Here is a 20,439-nt window from a genome sequence, read left to right on the forward strand (position 1 = left end):
TCACCATTGGGTTGGCATGACAGCCAGAGGTCTCCAACAGACCTCTATGGTTTTGTCACTGCCGGATCCTATGAGTGCTGCCCATTGGTCGGTGCTCATAGCAAGTGAGCAACTCTGCTAAATACAGGAGATCTGGTCATCGCCTCTATGTAGCAGAGCCGATCGGGTTATGACAGCTTCTAGTCTCCCAAGGACACTATTGAAGCATGCCTGTGGAGACATGGGGGGTCAGCAGGCGGTCTGGTCCACTAGCCAAAACCGCATGGCACAGGGATCGTCCTGACGAATTCCTGCTCTCCTTTTAACGTGGGCAAGACGCTACTCAGACAACACATGGGGAGGGTAAAAGTGTGACAATGCTTTATTGTACCACAAAACAGGCAAATAACACATAGAACAGTCCCAGCAAAATACCCAAGATGGGGCACATTACAGACTCTCACCCTTCCACTGACCTGTCGGGATAATAGCTGCTGTGACTACAGATCTTCCAGGGTCACTACTCCACCTGTGGCACACACACAGGGAGGAGGTAATGACAAGTGTAGGAAGATGACAGGTTATTGAGTCCACATAAGGTACAAGGCCAGTTGATCTGAGGTCCACAACCTGTCTCCAAACGTATCCATGTTTCAGCGATGGTCAATGGAGCAGATCTGTATTCTTCCAACCGAGGCTGAAAACCCCTAGGTTGTTTCCTGTAGAATGATAGATCCGTGTCCCTTGTGATGATGTTGTGGCTGCTGTCCTGTCTCTTGTCCTTTGTATGTATAGATGTCTTGGCAGAATCTCTCTGGCTATTTCTCTCTGTCTCTTTATATAGAAGCATGTCACCTATTCTTAGACTTAAGAAGTGTCCCTCATTCAGTATTTACATAAAGGGTAAGAATGGAGATGAGATTATTATAGCATTACTTGATTATTTAAAATATTTGCATAGTTTTTCCCTCTCTGCTTTAGAAGTCAACAAACTGGCTCAATAACACAATGTATAATTAGCATATCAGCAAACATCACCAGTGATCAAGGATAAGCGCACAACAAAACTCAGTATTACCGGCTTACACAAGCAAAAGTCTGTTTTCTTGACCAACCAGAAATCAACACTTACATTTGAAAGCCAACATACAGATAACATTCTATTATTCTTCATTTGCTAAAAATAGTCATCTGGTTAATTAAGATACAATGCTGTATGTCTTCACAATGCCAAAAGTAGAAAAAAAATATAAAAGTTCAAATCACCCCCCTTCGCCCTATTCAAAACAAAACAATACAAAGAAAAAGCATACACATATTTGTTATAGCCGCAGTCAGAATCGCTTGATCTATCAATATAAAAAAAGAATTAACCCGATCGCTAAACGGCGTAACGAGAAAAATCCAAAACGTCAGAATTACGTCTTTATGATCGCCGCAACATTGCATTAAAATACAATAACAGGCGATCAAAAGATCGTATCTGCTTCAAAATGGTATCATTAAAAAGTCAGCTCGGCACGCAAAAAATAATCCCTCACCCAACCTGAAATCATGAAAAATGTAGACGCGACGGGTATCGGAAAATGGAGCAATTCTTTGATACTTTACCTAATAAAGAGGAGTTATTTTTACTGATAAATGTTTGTTTTGGGTCGTTTATTTTCTGTTGGTATTTGGTTTATCCTATAAAACTCCCATATAATATTCTCACCTTGAATTTATCCTATAAAATTCCCATATAATATTCTCACCTTGAATTTATCCTATAAAACTCCCATATAATATTCCATCCTTGAACGCACGCCGCGTGCATCATGTTTTTGTACAATCTGTGAATAATATATATAGGTTCTCCCCGTCTGAGTTATTTTTGAAGGTCAACAAAATACGATTTTCCTGTAATTCATTTCTCACACTCTCGGTATAATAATGACTTTTCCCTGTGTGGGATTTTTGATAAAAAGGTTGACAACTAGTTGGACAACCCCTTCTCATTCCTCATGTTTGGTCCTGTTACAATAAAAACACTTACACAAACCTCCCATGCTGGCTCCGTTTCAGTGGTGTTGGCGCTTGCGTTCTTGGGGCTCTTTTGAGGATTTTACGTCACGTGAGCCCTGTGCCCAATCAGCGCTGACGTCACTGTCCCCACCTTCGGACAAATCAAGCATCATGAGGCCGTCAGAGAGCAGCCGCAGCCCTGACTTCATCTTCATGTTCAATACGTCCGAAGGAACAGTGAAGCTGCCGCTGATTGGGTGCAGGGCTCGTGTGATGTGACAACCTCACATAAGCCCCGGGACAGTGAGTCTCAACACCGCTGAAGTGGAGCCGGCACGCCAGCGGAGTATGAGTGTTTTTATTTTAATGAGGCCAAACATGAGGAATGAGTTCACTGAGAAAAAAAAAAGATATATACCGTATGGACTATAAGACACACCTAGGTTTTAGAGCAGGAAATTAGGAACAAAATTAAAGCAAAAAATGTGGTCAACTCTGTACTTAATATCCCCTATCTTGGTATATATGGTATCCTCACCCCCATCCTGATACACATGGCCCCCTCATCCCTATCCTGGTATGCAGGGCCCCCATCTCATCCTGGTATGCAGGGCCCCATCCGTATTCTGGTTTGCACAGCCCCAATCAGAAAACATTAAAAAAATTACACTTACCTACCCGGCGCTCCCTCGCTGCGTCCTGCTCCGGTTTCAGCAACTGCTTTATGCTTGTAAGCAGTGCTTGGCAGGGACGTCATGCATTGCTCACAAGCAGAGCACAGCTGCCGGAGTACTCGCCGGGACTGTGCGCACAGAGAGCAGCGAGTATTCCTTCCTCTTCAGTAGCGCGCAGTGTCAGCCACCGGCTTCCTGCTGCTGCCGGCGGTCACGTGTGCCGCTACTCAAGAGAAATGAATATTCATTGGATTCATTCATTCATCAGGAGACTATTTAATATTGAAGTATATTCAAGTGGGACTAGACGAAGAAAACCCTAAAATCATGTATCATGTTATCCGAAACAGTCAGAAAACTAGCCACATATTGGCCGCTGCTGCTGCAAATATAAAAAATGACATACTCACCTCTCGTCGCTGGGGGTCATGTGCCCCCAGGGCGGGGACACCGGCGATCTATGGGGGACAGGTGCCGGTGTCACCGCTGGCTCAGGACCTGGCCCCTGAGATATTCACCTGTCCCCGTTCCAATGCTGCTTACCGCTGTCTGCCGGGTCTTCTGTCCGTGACATTCAGGCAGCAGAGGGCACGCACTAACTACGTCATCGCACCCTCTGCTGCCTGAACGTCACTGACAGAGGATCCGGCTGACAGCGGAAAGTAGAGTTGGAACGGGGACAGGTGAATATCGCATATAGTTACCCCGTCCTGGCTCGGTCTCTGCAGCCACATTATCTCACGCCTACCTTCAGCGGTCACGTGGTACCGATCATTAAAGTCATGAATATGCGCATATTCATGACTTTAATGAGCGGTACCACGTGACGGCTGAAGGAAGGCGCCTGAGAGCATGGGACAAGCAGTGGGGCTGCAGAGACACGCCAGGGGGGTCATTATGATCTGACATCCCCCGCTCCACCTCCTCTGCCGACCTTCTGGCATATATGAATCACGTATAAACCGAGAGGGGTACTTTCAGCCCCAAAAAATGGGCTGAAAATCTCAGCTTATACACGAGTATATACAGTAACAGCAGTTACAATACCAAACTAGGGCAACTAGTCCCTATAAAAAAAAAAACACAAGCATCTGAACTGTATTTTCACATACTATCTATTCCTGACACTGGAGCAGGTTATAAGCTTACGAAGTATATAGTTTGAGGTCTGGGATATATGTGGCTTGTTTTCTGACTGTTTTGGATAACATGCTACATGATTTTAGCTTTTTTTGTCTAGTTTCGCTTGAACATAGGTCAATATTAAATAGTCTCCTGATGAATCGCCTTTGGTGAGGACGATGAAACACATAGAAATGAGAGGCTTGGAGAGTGAGTGTGTATACGTCACCTCACCCTATATACTGAACTGTGGGGTACATGTTTTTTCTATTAGTCACCTATTGACTAACCTTCAGAGGGTGAATTATGGGTATAGTTTTACATTTGGAATTAATAAAGTTTAGTTTTATCCTTTTGTCAGCATACATGAGGAATGACAAGATACAACCCATTTAAGAAGATTCAATTTTGGTTAAAACTATTCCAACACTATGAACATAAAAAAGGCTTCTCCCCTATGTGACGTCTCTGATGTTTAACAATAGTTGATTTCCAAGTAAAACATTTCCCACATTAAGAAAATGAAAAAGACTTCTCCTCTGTGTGACTGCTCTGATGTCTAACAAGGGCTTTCTGGTTAAAATATTTCCCACATTAACAGGAAAAAGGCTTCTCTCCTGTGTGAGTTCTCTGGTGCTTAACACAATCTGATTTATTGTTAAAACATTTCCCACATTCTGAACATGAAAAAGGTTTCTCCTCTGTGTGACTGCTCTGATGGCGATCAAGAAGCGCTTTTTGGTTAAAATATTTCCCACATTAACAGGAAAAAGGCTTCTCTGCTGTGTGAGTTCTCTGGTGCGTAACATAATCTGATTTTTTGCTAAAACATTTCCTACATTCTGAACAGGAAAAAGGCTTCTCCCCTGTGTGAGTTCTTTGATGGCTATCAAGACTTATTTTCCATTTAAAACATTTCCCACATTCTGAACATGAATATGGCTTCTCTGCTGTGTGAGTTCTCTGGTGCTTAACACAATCTGATTTATTGTTATAACATTTCCCACATTCTGAACATGAAAAAGGCTTCTCTCCTGTGTGGATTCTCTGGTGATTAACACAATTTGATTTATTGTTAAAACATTTCCCACATTCTGAACATGAAAAAGGTTTTACTCCTGTGTGGATTCCCTGGTGCTTAACACAAGCTGATTTATTGTTAAAACATTTCCCACATTCTGAACAGGAAAAAGGCTTCTCCCCTGTGTGGGTTATTTGATGGCTATCAAGACTTATTTTCCTTTTAAAACATTTCCCACATTCTGAACATGAAAAAGGCTTCTCCCCTGTGTGAGTTCTATGGTGAATAACCAAATCTGATTTCCGGATAAAACATTTCCCACATTCTGAACAGGGAAAAGGCTTCTCCCCTGTGTGAGTTCTATAGTGATAAACCAATTGTGATTTCCGGTAAAAAAAACATTTCCCACATTCTAAACAGGGAAAAGGCATCTCCCCTGTGTGGTTTTTTTTATGGATATTAAGACTTATTTTCAATTTAAAACATTTCCCACATTCTGAACATGAATATGGCCTCTCTGCTGTGTGAGTTCTCTGGTGACTAATAAGATGCTCTTTCCGGTTAAAACATTTCCCACATTCTGAACAGGAAAAAGGCTTCTCTGCTGTGTGAGTTCTCTGGTGACTAGTAAGATGCTCTTTCCGGTTAAAACATTTCCCACATTCTGAACAGGAAAAAGGCTTCTCTCCTGTGTGAGTTGCATGGTGATTAACCAAATCTGATTTCCGGTTAAAACATTTCTCACATTCTGAACATGAAAATGACTTCTTTGCTTTAGGAGCAGTTTGATTTTTAATGCCTCTTTTGTGACTTTGATTTTCCTTAGTAGTAAGTAAAGAATCAGAAGATGGGACCTGTTTCATAGGATCGGATGACAGATCTTTGCTGTGAATGGATGATGATATATCTGGAGTAATAGCAATCACTTCCGTTGTATCTTGTAGGATCTCAAGATCATCAGATTTAAAAATTGAAGATGTCAGCTGTCCCTCTGATCTCCTGGTACAGTCATCTGCTAAGATAAAAAACAATTTTTTTAATAAAATATCCTTGAGTTTTATATTTTTGAACATTTCTACTTAAACTGACGATAAAAATGGCAAGCTATGTAAAGAACTTTAATTATTTACCAAGACAATGACTGTTCACAGTCTAATAGAAAACCTTGTTGGATGAGCCAGTAGTGTGTGGTGTTCAACTGTTTGTTCATTCTGCCTCCCAAATGTCAAATATAAAGAAACCAATCAATGTTATGTAGGTGAAAATAATACCAATTCTCATCTCACAAAAAACAAGTCCTCAATCAGGTTCATCATCTGTCAATAGAAAAACAAATAGGGCAGGTTACATATAATGCTAGTTACGGTTAGTGTTGGGGCTACAGTTAGAGTTAGTGTTGGGGCTAAAGTACTGGTTACTGTTAGGCTAAAGTTGGGTTACTGTTAGGCTAAAATTAGGGTTAGGGTTACTGTTAGGCTAAAGTTAGGGTTAATGTAAGGCTAAAGTTAGGGTTAGGCTAAAGAATTAGTTTTTTCTCAATTGTCTCCCCAATAATTTGGTCACGTCAGAGTTTTCTATTTCTGGAAAATAAAAATAAAAATGAATAAAATGGCCCGTCAGAATTATAGTGCAGAGGAGGCTTATGCACTTTTATGTTCAGACAGCGAAGAAAGTGCAGTGTCAGATGGCGATTTGGATTTCGAGGGCTTTACTGTAGTAGCAGCGACAGTGATAGCTCAGAAATGAGCAGCGATTCTGGTCTATCCTCACACACAAGGACCAGTACAACAAGAAGGACAAATAGCACTTCTGGAGAAATGTCTCCAACTCAGGGAACAATGCCCAGTACTAGCGCTGTCCCTAGTGCTCGTGAATTGGTGCACACCAATGTCCAAGGGGCTTTGCCTCTTGACATAGCATTTCCTAGATAGGAGGCTTCAGATTTGGCTAATCCATTCATCCCTAATTTTAAGGTCATTCCTGGTATAAATGTGGAGTTGGAAAATTTTGGACCAATTATTTTTTTAATTTGTTTGTGACAGATAGCTTGCTAGAGCATATTAGTCTACAAATTTATATATTTATGTCGCTCCTCACCCAACCGCCTCCAAGACTTCTCCTGAATATCCCCCATCCTCTGGAATTCTTTGCCCCAATATATCCGACTATCAACCACATTCGGATTCTTCAGACGGAACCTGAAAACCCACCTCTTCAAGAAAGCTTACAGCCTGCAATGACCCCGCTACCTCCTCACCACTACCGGAGATATCGCCTCAACCAATACCAGAACTGCTGCAACCCACCAACCTACTGTCTCCTTCCCCATCATCCCGTAGTATGTAAGCACAAAAGGGCCGGGTCCTTTTCCCTCTGTATCAGTCTGTCATTGTAAGTTTGTTTACTGTAAGTGATATCTGTAATTTGTATGTAACACCTTTTCATGTACAGCACCATGGAACCAATGGTGCTATATAAATAAATAATAATAATAATCCCAATTCATCAGCCAGAATCCATGATCCTATTATGCTAGGTCAAATTTATGGACACCAACTAATGTCCTAGAATGGAAAACATTTTTAGGACTTACATTCGCTATGGGGCTTGTAAAAAACGAGCATTCTGTCCTATTGGTCCAACCGCCCTGTTCAAGCCACCCCTATGTTTTCTGCCGTTCTTCCTAGGACCCATTATGAAATGCTCATGAGATTTTGGCATTTTAACGACAATAGTCAATGCTTGCCCAGAAATGCCCCAGAACATGACAGACTATTCAAAATCACACCCATCATCGAAGACTTGACAGAAAAGTTCTTAAAGCTTTACACCCCAGCAGATAACATTTCCCTTGTAAAATTCAAAGGAAGACTGCACCTCAAGTAATTTATTACTAAGAGGGCAAGGTTCGGAATAAAGCTCTATAAAATGTGCGAGAGTTCAACCGGATACACATTAGTTTTTCGCATTTATGAGGGGAAAGATAGCCAACTAAACCCACCAGGATGCCCTACTTATCTGGGGACATCGGGAAAAATCGTTTGGGAGCTGATAAGCCGAATTACTTACCGGTAATGCTCTTTTAATGAGTCCGCGACAGCACCCACTGGAGGTATCAGATCCGCCCCATTTGGAACAGGAAACCCTACAGGAAAGATAAAAGGGGTGGTCCGCCTTTCCTCCTCAGTTTTGCATTTCAGAGTACCAGGAGGACTGCCAAGGATTAGGCAATGTCTTTTATTCATCTTTAGCAGATATACTTTATTATCGATATATTTAACAGGGGGGGAAGTGAGCGGGTGCTGTCGAGGACTCATTAAAAGAGCATTACCGGTAAGTAATCCGGCTTTTTACCCTTCGCCATGACAGCACCCACTGGAGAGATTCCAGAGACCATCACCTGGGTGGGACCACCGTGCCAAGGACAGTCCTGCCAAAGCTTAGGTCAGAAGTTGATGAAAGGTCAAGTCTATAGTGATTATAGAAGGTAGAAGGAGATGACCAAATTGTCGCCTTACATATGGTTTCAATTGGAACGTCTCCCCTCTCGGCCCAGGAGGTCGCCATTGCTCTAGTGGAATGAGCTCTGATGCCTTCCAGAGGATCTTCATTTTTTGCGGAGTAGGCTAAGCGAATGGCATCCCTGATCCATCGGGAAATGGTGCTCTTCGTGACTCCATACCCTTTTTTACAGCCCTGAAAAGATACGAACAGAGCCCTACACAGCATCCAACTCCTGGACCTCGCAATATATTTTAGGACAGTTCTTCTGACGTCCAAAGTGTGGAATTTCCGCTCCTCTAGAGTGGAGGGATCTTCAAAGAAGGTTGGAAGAAGTATCTCTTGAGATCTATGGTATTTTGTTGATACCTTAGGCAGGTATGAGGGGTCTGGCTTTAATATTAATCTATCCTGGTATACCTGAAAAAAGGATGGATCTATGGACAGGGCCTGGATATCACCCACTCTTCTAGCAGATGTCAGTGCTACTGAGAGGACTGTCTTGAGTGACAAGTATTTGAGGGATATCGTGTCTATTGGCTCAAAGGGTTCTTCCGTCAGGGCATCTAAGACCAGATTTAAGTCCCATGCGGGGATTGCAGGTATGTGAACTGGAGTTATCCGTTCGCAAGCTGTATTGAATCGTGATATCCACTTATTTCCTGCTATATTATGGCCGTACGGTGCCCCTAACACGGACACCTGAACTTTCAGTGTGTTTACTGCCAGGCCCAAGTCCTTCCCTCTCTGTAGAAATTCTAGGATAGGAACTATCGGGACTTCTGTTGTATGAGGTGCTGTATGAAACTGTAGGAATTTCTTCCATATTCTTGTATAAATCTGGGTCGTGGACTGCTTCCTGCTCTGTAGCAGTGTAGCAATTAGTGTTTCAGAAAAGCCTCTTGATCTTAGTAGCTGCCTTCCAAATTCCACGCCGTCAAGTGTAAGCTATCCACTTGGGGGTGGAAAAAAGGGCCTTGGGAGAGTAGGTTGGGAATCGAAGGAAGGACCCAAGGATCTGTCACTGACATAATTCGTAGCCACGAGAACCACGGTCTCTTGGGCCAGAATGGTGCTATCAAGATTACTCTCGCCTTGTCTTCTCTGATCTTCCGAATCACCTGTGGCAGGAGAATCAACGGAGGGAAGGCGTATGCCAGTTTGAACTTCCATGAGGCCTGGAGGGCATCCAGTATGTCTGGGTGATCTGACGGGGACAGGGAAGCAAACATCTTTATCTGTCTGTTCTCTTTCGTGGCAAAGAGGTCCACCTGAGGTTGCCCCATAAGGCTACTATGTCCTTGAAGACTCGGCGATTGAGGCACCACTCCCCTTGCCGAAGTGTGTTTCGGCTTAAGAAGTCTGCTTCTCGGTTGTTCTCTCCCCTGATATGAAGAGCTGAGAGGGACAACAAATAGCTTTCGGCTAAGTTTAAGATTCTTTCCGCAGAAGACATCAGAGTCTCTGATCGAGTACCTCCCTGTCTGTTTATGTAGGCCACTGTAGTGGTGTTGTCCGACAAGATCCTGACATGTTTCTGTTGGAGCTGTGGAAGAAAATGGTGAAGAGCATAATATACCGCTGTCAGCTCTTTTAAATTAGACAAGTATTCCCATTCCTCTCTATTCCACCTTCCTTGACAAAAGCTATTCCCCATATGGGCTCCCCAGCCATGGGGGCTAGCATCGGTGGTTAGGATACAAGATGGTACTATAACCCATGGGTCTCCTGAGGATTGATGGTCATCATCTAGCCACCACTCTAGAGAAGTCAAGACCTCAAGTGTTAAGGTTATCTTGCTCTCGAGGTGACCACCATGTCACCTGTCCTCTTGGAGGATCTGATGCGGACATGATAATGGGCCCACCGGACTGCCGGGGCACAAGAATTTAGCGACCCCAATAGCGACATTGCCCCTCTCAGAGACATGCGTGGTCTACCTATTGCTGCCTCCACTTTCTCTTTTGTGAGTGCAATCTTTACCTGAGGAAGTAGACATCTCTGGGTTGTGGAGTCTAACTGGAACCCTAAAAACATCTGGAGCGAATGCGGAACAAGTCTAGACTTCTGTACATTGATGATCCAGCCTAGATCCTGCAAAGATGAGATCGCGTCAGCCACACGTTTGGTACATTGGGTGACAGAGTTCACGATTATTAGGAAGTCATCTAGGTAAGGTACGACTAGAGTGTCTTTTTGACGAAGATAGGCCATCACCTCTGCCATCACCTTGGTGAAGATTCTTGCCGCTGTAGAGAGGCCGAAAGGCATGGTTGTATACTGAAAATGATGGATCTTGCCTTCGAACACCACTGCGACTCTTAGGTATTTTTGGTCTCTATCATGGATATGAAGATGATAGTAAGCATCTTTTAAGTCAATCCCCGCCATTACACAGTTTGGAAAGAGAAGCTTTATGGTGGATCTGATTGATTCCATCTTAAACTTATAATTTTTTATAAACGTATTAAGCTTCCTTAAATTAATAATTGTCCTAAATGTACCATCTTGGTTTGGAAATAAAAATAAAGGAGAGTAGAATCCTCTACCTTCCTGTCCCACTGGGACCTCTACTAAAACGCCCTTGGATAGTAGGCTCTGAATTTCTTCTTCGAGGGCCTTTTATTGAACTATAGGGTTAAGGCGGGTTATGATAAAGAAATCATAAGGGATTTGAAGGAATTCTATTTTCATTCCCTCTTTAATTATACTTAGGATCCATGGGCTCGAAGTTATTTGTTCCCATTTTGAATAAAAAATTTTTAATATACCCCCTACTGGTGGGTCTGATTTTTTAATATTTATTTTCCTTCCAGAACGTTGAACCCCTGAACATGTTACCCTTTTGTTTTTCTTCCCTTGCGGGCCATCTATTTGATCTATCCGTTTGCCTCCTTCTTCCAAACGGTCGTCTTTTAAAGGTTCTCCTATAGAAATGGATAGAAGAATCAGGGAAGGCCTTCTTCCTCTCCTTGGCGAGTATGTCATCTAGGGCTTTCCCAAAGAGAAACTCACCCTCGCACGGGGTTGCACAAATCTTAGATTTTGATTGCAAGTCCCCCTTCCAGCTCTTCATCCACAGAGCCCGCCTGGCGTTCACCAGAGCCGCCGAACTCGCTGCCAGCCGCAGAGTGTCTGCCGATGCATCGGCCATAAAGGCTGCTGCGCCTCTGATCAATGGAATAGCGGCCTGTTGTGAGTTCATTTTTCCCTTCACCATTGAGGTCTGATGAACTCCCTCCTCTAGTGAAGGAAGGTAGTGAGACTGATTACCAAACACCTGGGCAGCTAGATGAGGACTGGGTGGCTGGAATTGAGGACTGGATATAAGGCTGCCGACGCCCTTCTTCCTGGCTGGTGATTTTCCTGCTGGATTCTTGGAGACTCTTCAGTTTCTTGTACTCTTCAGTTTTGCTTTTGTTTTGCCATGTTTTTTGGGAGTTCTGCCATCCCCGGCCGGGGGTGAGCTGAATTCCATTTTTGTCTCTGACCTGTTGATATTTTGCTCTGTCTTCAGAATATACCTGAGAGCTGATATAGTCTTTTGAAGCCTAGCGACTTCAGGGCCTGTTGTTCCTATCAGTCGGTTGGCTCATTTTGATAGAGTTTTTGCGGATGGCAGACAGCAGCTTTCCTATCCTGTCCTATGTAGTTAGCTTGGGCCCCATCATTTGCTCAACCTATCTTTCTATCTGTGTTAGTGTTTTCATCTTGCTTCACCGTCACTATATGTTGGGGGCTGCCTATTGCTTTGGGGTCTGCTCTGGGGCAGTTTAGTTTTTCCCCTTTCTGTCTTTAGGCTATATAGTTCTCCGGCTGTGATCGAGGGGTCTAGGGTACCGTAGGAACCCCCCACGGCTACTGCTAGTTGTTGTGGATAGGTTCAGGGGTCTGCAATCCGATAGCTGCCAACCTCTCTGTTTTTTTCTGGACTTAGCTGGTATTTTGTTTTTTCCTCCTTCGGTGACTCATCATAACAGAATCACCAGCCATACCGCAGATCCTAGGGTACTCAATAGCAGGAGAGAATTGTAAAAAAAAAAAAAAAAGTGTCAGAATTTTTTTTTTTTTTTGTGTGTGCATATTTTTTCCTCTATATCTCTGAGGCCATAGGGGGAATTTTTCTCTCAATGGAGATGAAGCAATTGTCTGATCGTATGGAGCAGCTCGCTGCTGAAGTGCGGGGAATTTCCGCCTATCTTGCTCATTCACATGCTGCTGAACCAAAGATTCCTTCTCCTGATGTATTTTTGGGGGATCGGTCTAAATTCTTGAATTTCAAAAATAATTGTAAATTATTTTTGGCCTTGAAGCCTAACTCGTCGGGGAACTCCGCGCAGCAGGTTAAAATTGTCATCTCTTTGCTGCGCGGCGATCCCCAGGATTGGGCGTTTTCTTTGAAACCTGATGATTCTATTCTGAATAATGTGAATGCATTTTTTCAAGCCTTGGGGTTGTTGTATGATGAACCTAATGCTATTGATCAGGCTGAAAAGACCCTGTTGGCATTAAGCCAGGGTCGGCATTCGGCAGAGTTGTACTGTCAAAAATTCCGAAAGTGGGCGGTCCTTACTACCTGGAATGATGGTGCCTTGGCAGCCCTCTTTCGGAAGGGTTTGTCAGAAACTGTAAAAGATACTATGGTGGGATTTCCTGTTCCCTCTGGTCTTGACGATTCTATGTCATTAGCCATTCAGGTGGATCGGCGTTTACGTGAACGCAAAACTACACGAGAGATGTTACCACCTGTTGAACAAATGTCTGAACCTATGCAATGTGATAGAGTTTTGTCTAGGGCGCAACGTCAGGAGTTCAGAAGGCGTAATAAGCTGTGGTTTTTTTTGTGGAGATGCCTCGCATATTATTTCTGTCTGCCCTAAACGAGAGAAACGTTGTGCACACACGTTTTCTGTGGGTGGTGTTCAACCTAAGTTTCTTCTGGCAATTACTCTGATCTGCTCCCTGTCCACATTTTCCGCCAAGGCTTTTGTGGATTCAGGAGCAGCTCTGAACCTGATGGACTTGGATTTTGCTAAACGTTGTGGATTTCCTATGACACCTCTGCGGACGCCTATCCCTTTGAGGGGTATTGATGCTACTCCTTTGGCGAAGAATAAACCTCAGTTTTGGACCCAGGTGGTAATGCGAGTCACCCCAGACCATCAAGAAAATTGCAGATTTTTGGTGTTGCATAATTTGCATGATACCATTGTTCTGGGGTTTCCCTGGTTGCAAATCCATAATCCAGTTCTGGATTGGAAATCTTTGTCTGTGGTGAGTTGGGGTTGTCGGTGTGCCCTTAGTGATGCTCCTGTTTTCCTGTTTTCTCCACCTCTCCCCAGTCACATGATGTTCCTGACTATTTGGCTGACTTTTATGATGTATTTAGTGAGAATGAGTCTGCGTCTTTGCCTTCTCATAGGAGTTATGACTGTGCTATTGAGCTGAACCCGGGGTGTAAATTCCCCAAGGGTCGGCTTTTCAATTTATCTGTACCCGAGCACGAGGCTATGCGATCCTATATTAAGGAGGCATTGGAGAAGGGTCATATTAGACCATCCTCTTCACCCTTAGGTGCTGGGTTTTTTTCGTGGCTAAAAAGGATGGTTCATTAAGGCCTTGTATTGACTATCGTGCCCTCAACAAAATTACTGTTAAATATCAGTATCCCTTACCCCTGATTTCTGATCTATTCTCCAGAGTTAAAGGTGCTTGCTGGTTTACCAAGCTGGACCTCAGGGGGGCGTATAATCTTATTCGCATTAAGCATGGGGATGAATGGAAGACGGCGTTTACTACTCCGGAGGGACATTTTGAGTACCTGATGATGCCTTTTGGGCTCACTAATGCCCCTTCTGTCTTCCAGTGCTTCATGAGCGATAAATTCCGAGACTTTGTGGATAAATTTTTGATTATCTATCTGGATGATATTTTGATCTTCTCCAAGGATTGGGACTCTCATGTGGAACATGTTCGGACTGTGTTCCGGATTTTGAGGGAGAATTCCCTGTATGTCAAGGTATCGAAATGCCTTTTTGGGGTACAGAGGATTTCATTTTTGGGATTTATTTTGTCTCCGTCAACTATTGAAATGGACCCGGCCAAGGTACAGGCCATTTATGATTGGGTTCAGCCCACTTCTTTGAAGGCCCTCCAGAAGTTTTTGGGTTTTGCTAATTTTTATCGGAAATTTATAGCTAATTTTTCTGGTATTACCAAGGCATTGACGGATTTGACTAGGAAGGTTGCTGATGTGCTGAATTGGTCTCCGGAGGCTGTTTCTTCCTTTCAGGAGCTGAAGCGAAGATTCACTTCTGCTCCGGTTTTGCGGCAACCTGATGTCTCACTCCCGTTTCTGGTGGAGGTGGACGCTTCTGAGATTGGTGCAGGAGCGGTGTTGTCCCAAAAAGATCCTGTGACATCTAAAATGAATCCTTGTGCTTTCTTTTCCCGAAAGTTCTCCCCATCCGAACGTAACTATGATGTGGGGAATCGGGAACTGTTGGCTATGAAATGGGCATTTGAGGAGTGGAGACATTGGTTGGAGGGAGCCAAACACCAAGTAGTGGTCCTTACTGACCACAAGAATTTGATTTACCTGGAGTCGGCCAAGCACTTGAATCCTAGACAGGCTAGGTGGGCCTTGTTTTTCACACGTTTTGATTTTGTGGTCTCTTTTCTTACGGGCACTAAGAATGTCAAGGCAGACGCCCTCTCTAGGAGTTTCCTTGCTGATTCTCCTGTTGTGACTAAGCCTGCTACCATCTTAGGCGAGGGGGTAGTTCTTTCTGCCATCTCGCCCGATTTGAGACGTGCTCTGGAAGAGTTTCAGGAGGACAAACCTGAGCGTTGTCCCAGTGGAAAGTTGTATGTTCCTGACCAGTGGAGGAAGAGAGTGATGTCTGAAGTTCATTGCTCTGCATTAGCTGGTCATCCAGGTATTTTTGGTACTAGAGATCTGGTGAGTCGATCTTTTTGGTGGCCCGCCTTGTCTCGTGATGTCAGAAATTTTGTGCACTCCTGTGGGACTTGCTCCCGGTCTAAACCTTGTTCTCGCTCTAGTGGCTTGTTGATGCCTTTGCCGATGCCCAGGAGGCCATGGACCCATATTTCAATGGATTTTATCTCTGATATGCCTGTCTCTCAGAGAATGACTGTTATTTGGGTGATTTGTGATAGATTCTCTAAGATGGTCCATCTTGTACCACTCCCTAAGTTGCCATCTTCCTCTGAGTTGGTGCCCTTGTTTTTGCAACAGGTGGTTCGCTTGCACGGGATTCCTGAGAACATTGTATCTGACAGAGGAGTTCAGTTTGTGTCTAGATTTTGGAGGACTTTCTGTTCCAAGCTGGGAATTCAGTTGTCCTTCTCCTCTGCGTTTCACCCTCAGACCAATGGGCAGACGGAGAGAACAAACCAGACTTTGGAGTCGTATTTGAGATGTTTTATTTCTGCTGATCAGGATGATTGGGTTTCATTTTTGCCCTTGGCCGAATTTGCTTTAAATAATAGAGCTAGTTCTACCACTTTGATGTCACCTTTTTTTTGTAACTTTGGTTTTCACCCTCGATTTTCTTCAGGGCAGGTGGAGCCTTCTGCCTGCCCAGGTGTTGACACTGTGGTGGAGAGAATGCACCAGATCTGGGACCAAGTAGTGGATAAGTTGTCTCTCTCCCAGGAAAAGGCCCAGCGGTTTTCCAACCGCCGTAGGACCGTTGGTCCCCAGTTGAAGGTGGGTGATATGGTTTGGTTGTCATCAAAAAATATCGCTATGAAGGTGGCTTCTCCTAAGTTTAAGCCTAGATTTATTGGACCTTACAAGATTTTGGAGATTATTAATCCGGTCTCTTTTCGGTTGGCTCTTCCTGTCACATTTAAAATTCATAATGTGTTTCATAAGTCCTTGTTGAAGAGGTTTTTTGAACCAGTAGTTCCTGTGGTGGCACCTCCTGACCCTATATTGGTTGAAGGTAACATGGAATATGAGGTAGAGAAGATACTGGATTCCCGTCTGGCTAGACGGAGACTCCAGTATTTGGTTAAGTGGAAGGGTTATGGTCAGGAGGATAATTCCTGGGTCTCTGCCTCTGATATTCATGCCGAAAGATTGGTGCGTGCCTTTCATCGGGCTCACCCGTATCGCCCTGGTGGCATGGATGAGGGTTCGGTGACCCCTCCTCAAGGGGGAGGTACTGTTGTGAGTTCATTTTTCCCTTCACCATTGAGGTCTGATGAACTCCCTCCTCTAGTGAAGGAAGGTAGTGAGACTGATTACCAAACACCTGGGCAGCTAGATGAGGACTGGGTGGCTGGAATTGAGGTCTGGATATAAGGCTGCCGATGCCCTTCTTCCTGGCTGGTGATTTTCCTGCTGGATTCTCGGAGACCAGTCTGATTCCTGCATCTCAAAGCTAAGTTTTTCTGCTCTGCTTTGTACTCTTCAGTTTTGTTTTTCTTTTGCCTTGTTTTTTGGATGTTCTGCCATCCCCGGCCGGGGGTGAGCTGAATTCCATTTTTGTCTCTGATCTGTTGATATTTTGCTCTGTCTTCAGAATATACCTGAGTGCTGATATAGTCTTTTGAAGCCTAGCGACTTCAGGGTCTGTTGTTCCTATCAGTCGGTTGGCTCATTTTGATAGGGTTTTTGCGGATGGCAGACAGCAGCTTTCCTATCCTGTCCTATGTAGTTAGCTTGGGCCCCATCATTTGCTCAACCTATCTTTCTATCTGTGTTAGTGTTTTCATCTTGCTTCACCGTCATTATATGTTGGGGGCTGCCTATTGCTTTGGGGTCTGCTCTGGGGCAGTTTAGTTTTCCCCTTTCTGTCTTTAGGCTATATAGTTCTCCGGCTGTGATCGAGAGGTCTAGGGCACCGTAGGAACCCCCCACAGCTACTGCTAGCTGTTGTGGATAGGTTCAGGGGTCTGCAATCCGATAGCTGCCAACCTCTCTGGTTTTTTCTGGACTTAGCTGGTATTTTGTTTTTTCCTCCTTCGGTGACTCATCATAACAGCGGCCTGTAGTTTTTCTCTTGACACCTTCTGCTCGATTTGTTGATCCAATTGATCCAACCATACGAGCATAGATCTAGCGGTGCACATGCTGGCTACTGCTGGCTTAAAAATCCCCGTGGTAGACTCCCAAGATCTTTTCAAGGATGACTCTGCCTTACGGTCTAGCGGGTCTGCCAACAAGCCTGCATCCTCTACCGGAATAGTAGATTGTTTCAAGGTAGAGGCTACAACGGCATCAACCTTTGGCACTTTGGTCCATTTTAATAGCTCTTCATCGCTAAATGGATATTTCCTCTTTGAGGCCAATGGGAGAAAACTTCTTTGATCGTGCTTTTCCCACTCTCTTTTTATTAGGGCCTTAACTGCCGGTATTACTGGGAACGCTCTCCTTTTCTTTTCCGCCAACCCCGCAAACATTATTTCTTGAGCGGTTTGGGCACCCCTTGCTTCCTCACACCCCATAGTATTCCTCACAGATTTGACCAGGTTATCCACACTATCCAGGGGAAAACATGACTGACCCTCCATGTCTGATGATGATGACGAGGATGTGAGTGAGGAGTCGGAGATTAACCCCTGTTCTTCCTCTGATTCTGAGCTGAGGGTCACCTGTTTTTTGCTCCTAGACTCTGAGGGAGTACTGGCGCGGGTGATAGCCTGTATTTCCTCCCTGATTATGACTCGAATGTCCTTTGATGACACTGTGGACCCCTGCCTAGTCTCCCTGGTGCACTGCTTACAGAGCTTTTTGGGGTAGGAGTCAGGGAGAGGTTAAGCGCATAACGCGTATTCCTTATGCTTAGATTTTTCTTTTTTTTCTGGAGAGGGGAGATATGGCGAATGGAGAGGGGGGGAGGAGAGGTCAGCTTAATAGGCAGAGTATATACATTGCACACTCACCCAGTGAAGCCTTATATTACCAGATCGGATGGCTGAGATCCCGTCCTAGGCCTTGACTCTCCTGCCTCACTCCTGCGGGCGGTGTCTGTCCTGGTGTTGCGGTCCCTGGAGGAGCTGCCCCCCACAGAGTCTCCTGCTGGAGCGTGCACTTCTGTTGGGGACGACATGGCTCACCGCCGCTCAGCTGCGGCGCTGTTTAAATAGATTGCCTCTTTTTTTTTTTTTTCCTTTCTTCCTTGTGTCTGCCCCCAGAAGTCACTCTTCCTCCCCGGGATCACCGCGCATGCGCCGTCGCACTCTCAGCCATCCTGCCCTGGAAGCTCAATCATTACTTCCGGGGGTCAGGAGCCTCTGCGCCGGCCAGCTACCGTGCCTCCGTTTCTTCCTGTGGCTCGCGCTCTCCACGCCACCGCCACCGCTGCTGTGCTTTCAAAATTTTTTTTTTCTTCTCTTTCTTCGCGCCACTGGCGCACTTACCGCTCCTAGCAGCGGCGGCCTGCGCGTTGTGGTGCCACCCGGCGCGCTCCTAAGTGAGACCGGGCGGCCCTCCCCGGACCCGGTCATCACCCTCCATGCATCAGATGAGGGGGAGCCATCTAATGGAGTCTCCCCTGACGCTGCCTCCGGACCGCATCCCCTGCAGTTCCCGTGGAGACCGCACAGGTGGCATGCATAGCCCAGGTATGCTTTCCTGAAGGATCGTGAGGCTCCTTTTGGAACAGGAATCCAAAACTGAGGAGGAAAGGCGGACCGCCCCTTTTATCTTTCCTGTAGGGTTTCCTGTTCCAAATGGGACGGATCCGATATCTCCAGTGGGTGCTGTCGTGGCGAAGGGTAAAAACTCCATTTTTACAAAAAGGCTACAATCTGTATATTGACAACTACCACACCAGCATACCCTTATTTAAAAGTCTGGCTGAACATAACATAGGGGCTTGTGGGACCATTCGCAAAAACCATCAGGGGTTTCCACAATCATTGGTCAACAAAAAGTTCTGAAAGGGGCAGTCAGGGGCTTTACACAATGGAGAGCTGCTTGCCCTTAAGTGTAAGTATAAAAAAATATTTTTATCCTGAGCTCGATCCACACAGATGCCACAAGGGCCACTGCAGACCAACAGGGATCCAATACTCCAAAACCTGTCTGTCAGTGACTACAACAAATATATGGGGGTGTGGACCTTGCAGATCAGGTTCTACAGCCATACCAGGTATCAAGAGAATCATATATCTGGTATAAAAAGTTAGTCATGTATTTGTTTCAGGTGGCCACATAGAATTCTCTTGTGTTATACAAAAAAGCCGGAAATGCAGATACTTTCCTTGATTATCAGGAAAAGGTCACTGAAAATCTTGTTTTTGATAATTTTGTCCCCGCCAATCCTTTAGAATCTGAAGACGTCAGAAGACTCACTGAGCGACATTTTATTGCACTCATCCCAGTAACTGAAACAAGAAAGAGGTTTACAAAAACTAAACAAGAAAGCACCGCGCTAAAGTTGCTACTGTATGGGTCAAAATCAGAAAAGCAATACCTAGAGATCATGGAGGCATAACATATAGGTAAATGAAGAAAACCGTCTGCCTACCTTGAGGTGAATGTGTGATCCAGCACGGATAGAAGGGTACTATGAAGAAAGTTTCTGGGTTACTAGCCTGCAAAATAATCCACAGGGGTAGCTGCACCAGAAGGATCCTAAATGCTGGAGCAGGGAGATGAGACCCACCAGAATCCTCACCGAGGATAAGAAGCACGCGACGTGTGCTGGCCAGGAGACCCCACTGTCAGCCCTGGAATGTCGGGGGGCATGGTCTGGGTGTTGTCTCCTAGAGCAGAGAGCTAGAAGCAGGGGAACGGAGGCTGAGAAGGGCCAATCGCCAACGCGTTTCGAAGGTGCACGGACCTTCTTCGCCTGCTCAAGGTGACGTCACCCAGACAATGCCCCCCCGACACTCTGGCACTGACACCGGCGCACGCCATGTGCTTCTTATCCTCGGTGAGTATTCAGGTGGGCTCCATTGCCAAGGGGGGGACACTCCCCGGTCCCCACTCATCTTCCACCTGGGGTGCACAGTATCTTTTCCACGTGCCGCTGTGTTTTCCTGCCAGTACCTGTACACTTGCTGGCTCTCATCTCCCTGCTCCAGCGTTTAGGATCCTTCTGGTGCACCTACCTCTGTGGATTATTTTGCAGGCTAGTAACCCAGAAACTTTCTTCATAG

General features: G+C 45.0%; 1 protein-coding gene across 1 annotated transcript in view; it reads right to left on the minus strand.

Annotated features, from left to right (window-relative positions):
• Nucleotides 1-3,704: 3,704 nt before the first annotated feature.
• The window catches only part of LOC141082424 (uncharacterized), a 55,950-nt gene continuing 39,215 nt past the window's right edge, over nt 3,705-20,439 (minus strand). The window contains exon 4 of the mRNA XM_073566366.1: nt 3,705-5,812. Coding sequence (XP_073422467.1) covers nt 4,539-5,812 — 1,274 coding nt within the window. The 3' untranslated portion in view covers nt 3,705-4,538. The remainder of the gene's footprint in view (nt 5,813-20,439) is intronic.

The sequence above is a fragment of the Dendrobates tinctorius genome, unplaced genomic scaffold (genome assembly GCF_039654945.1).
Source record: "Dendrobates tinctorius isolate UK_male_01 unplaced genomic scaffold, ASM3965494v1 ptg000017l, whole genome shotgun sequence".
NCBI lineage: Eukaryota > Metazoa > Chordata > Amphibia > Anura > Dendrobatidae > Dendrobates > Dendrobates tinctorius.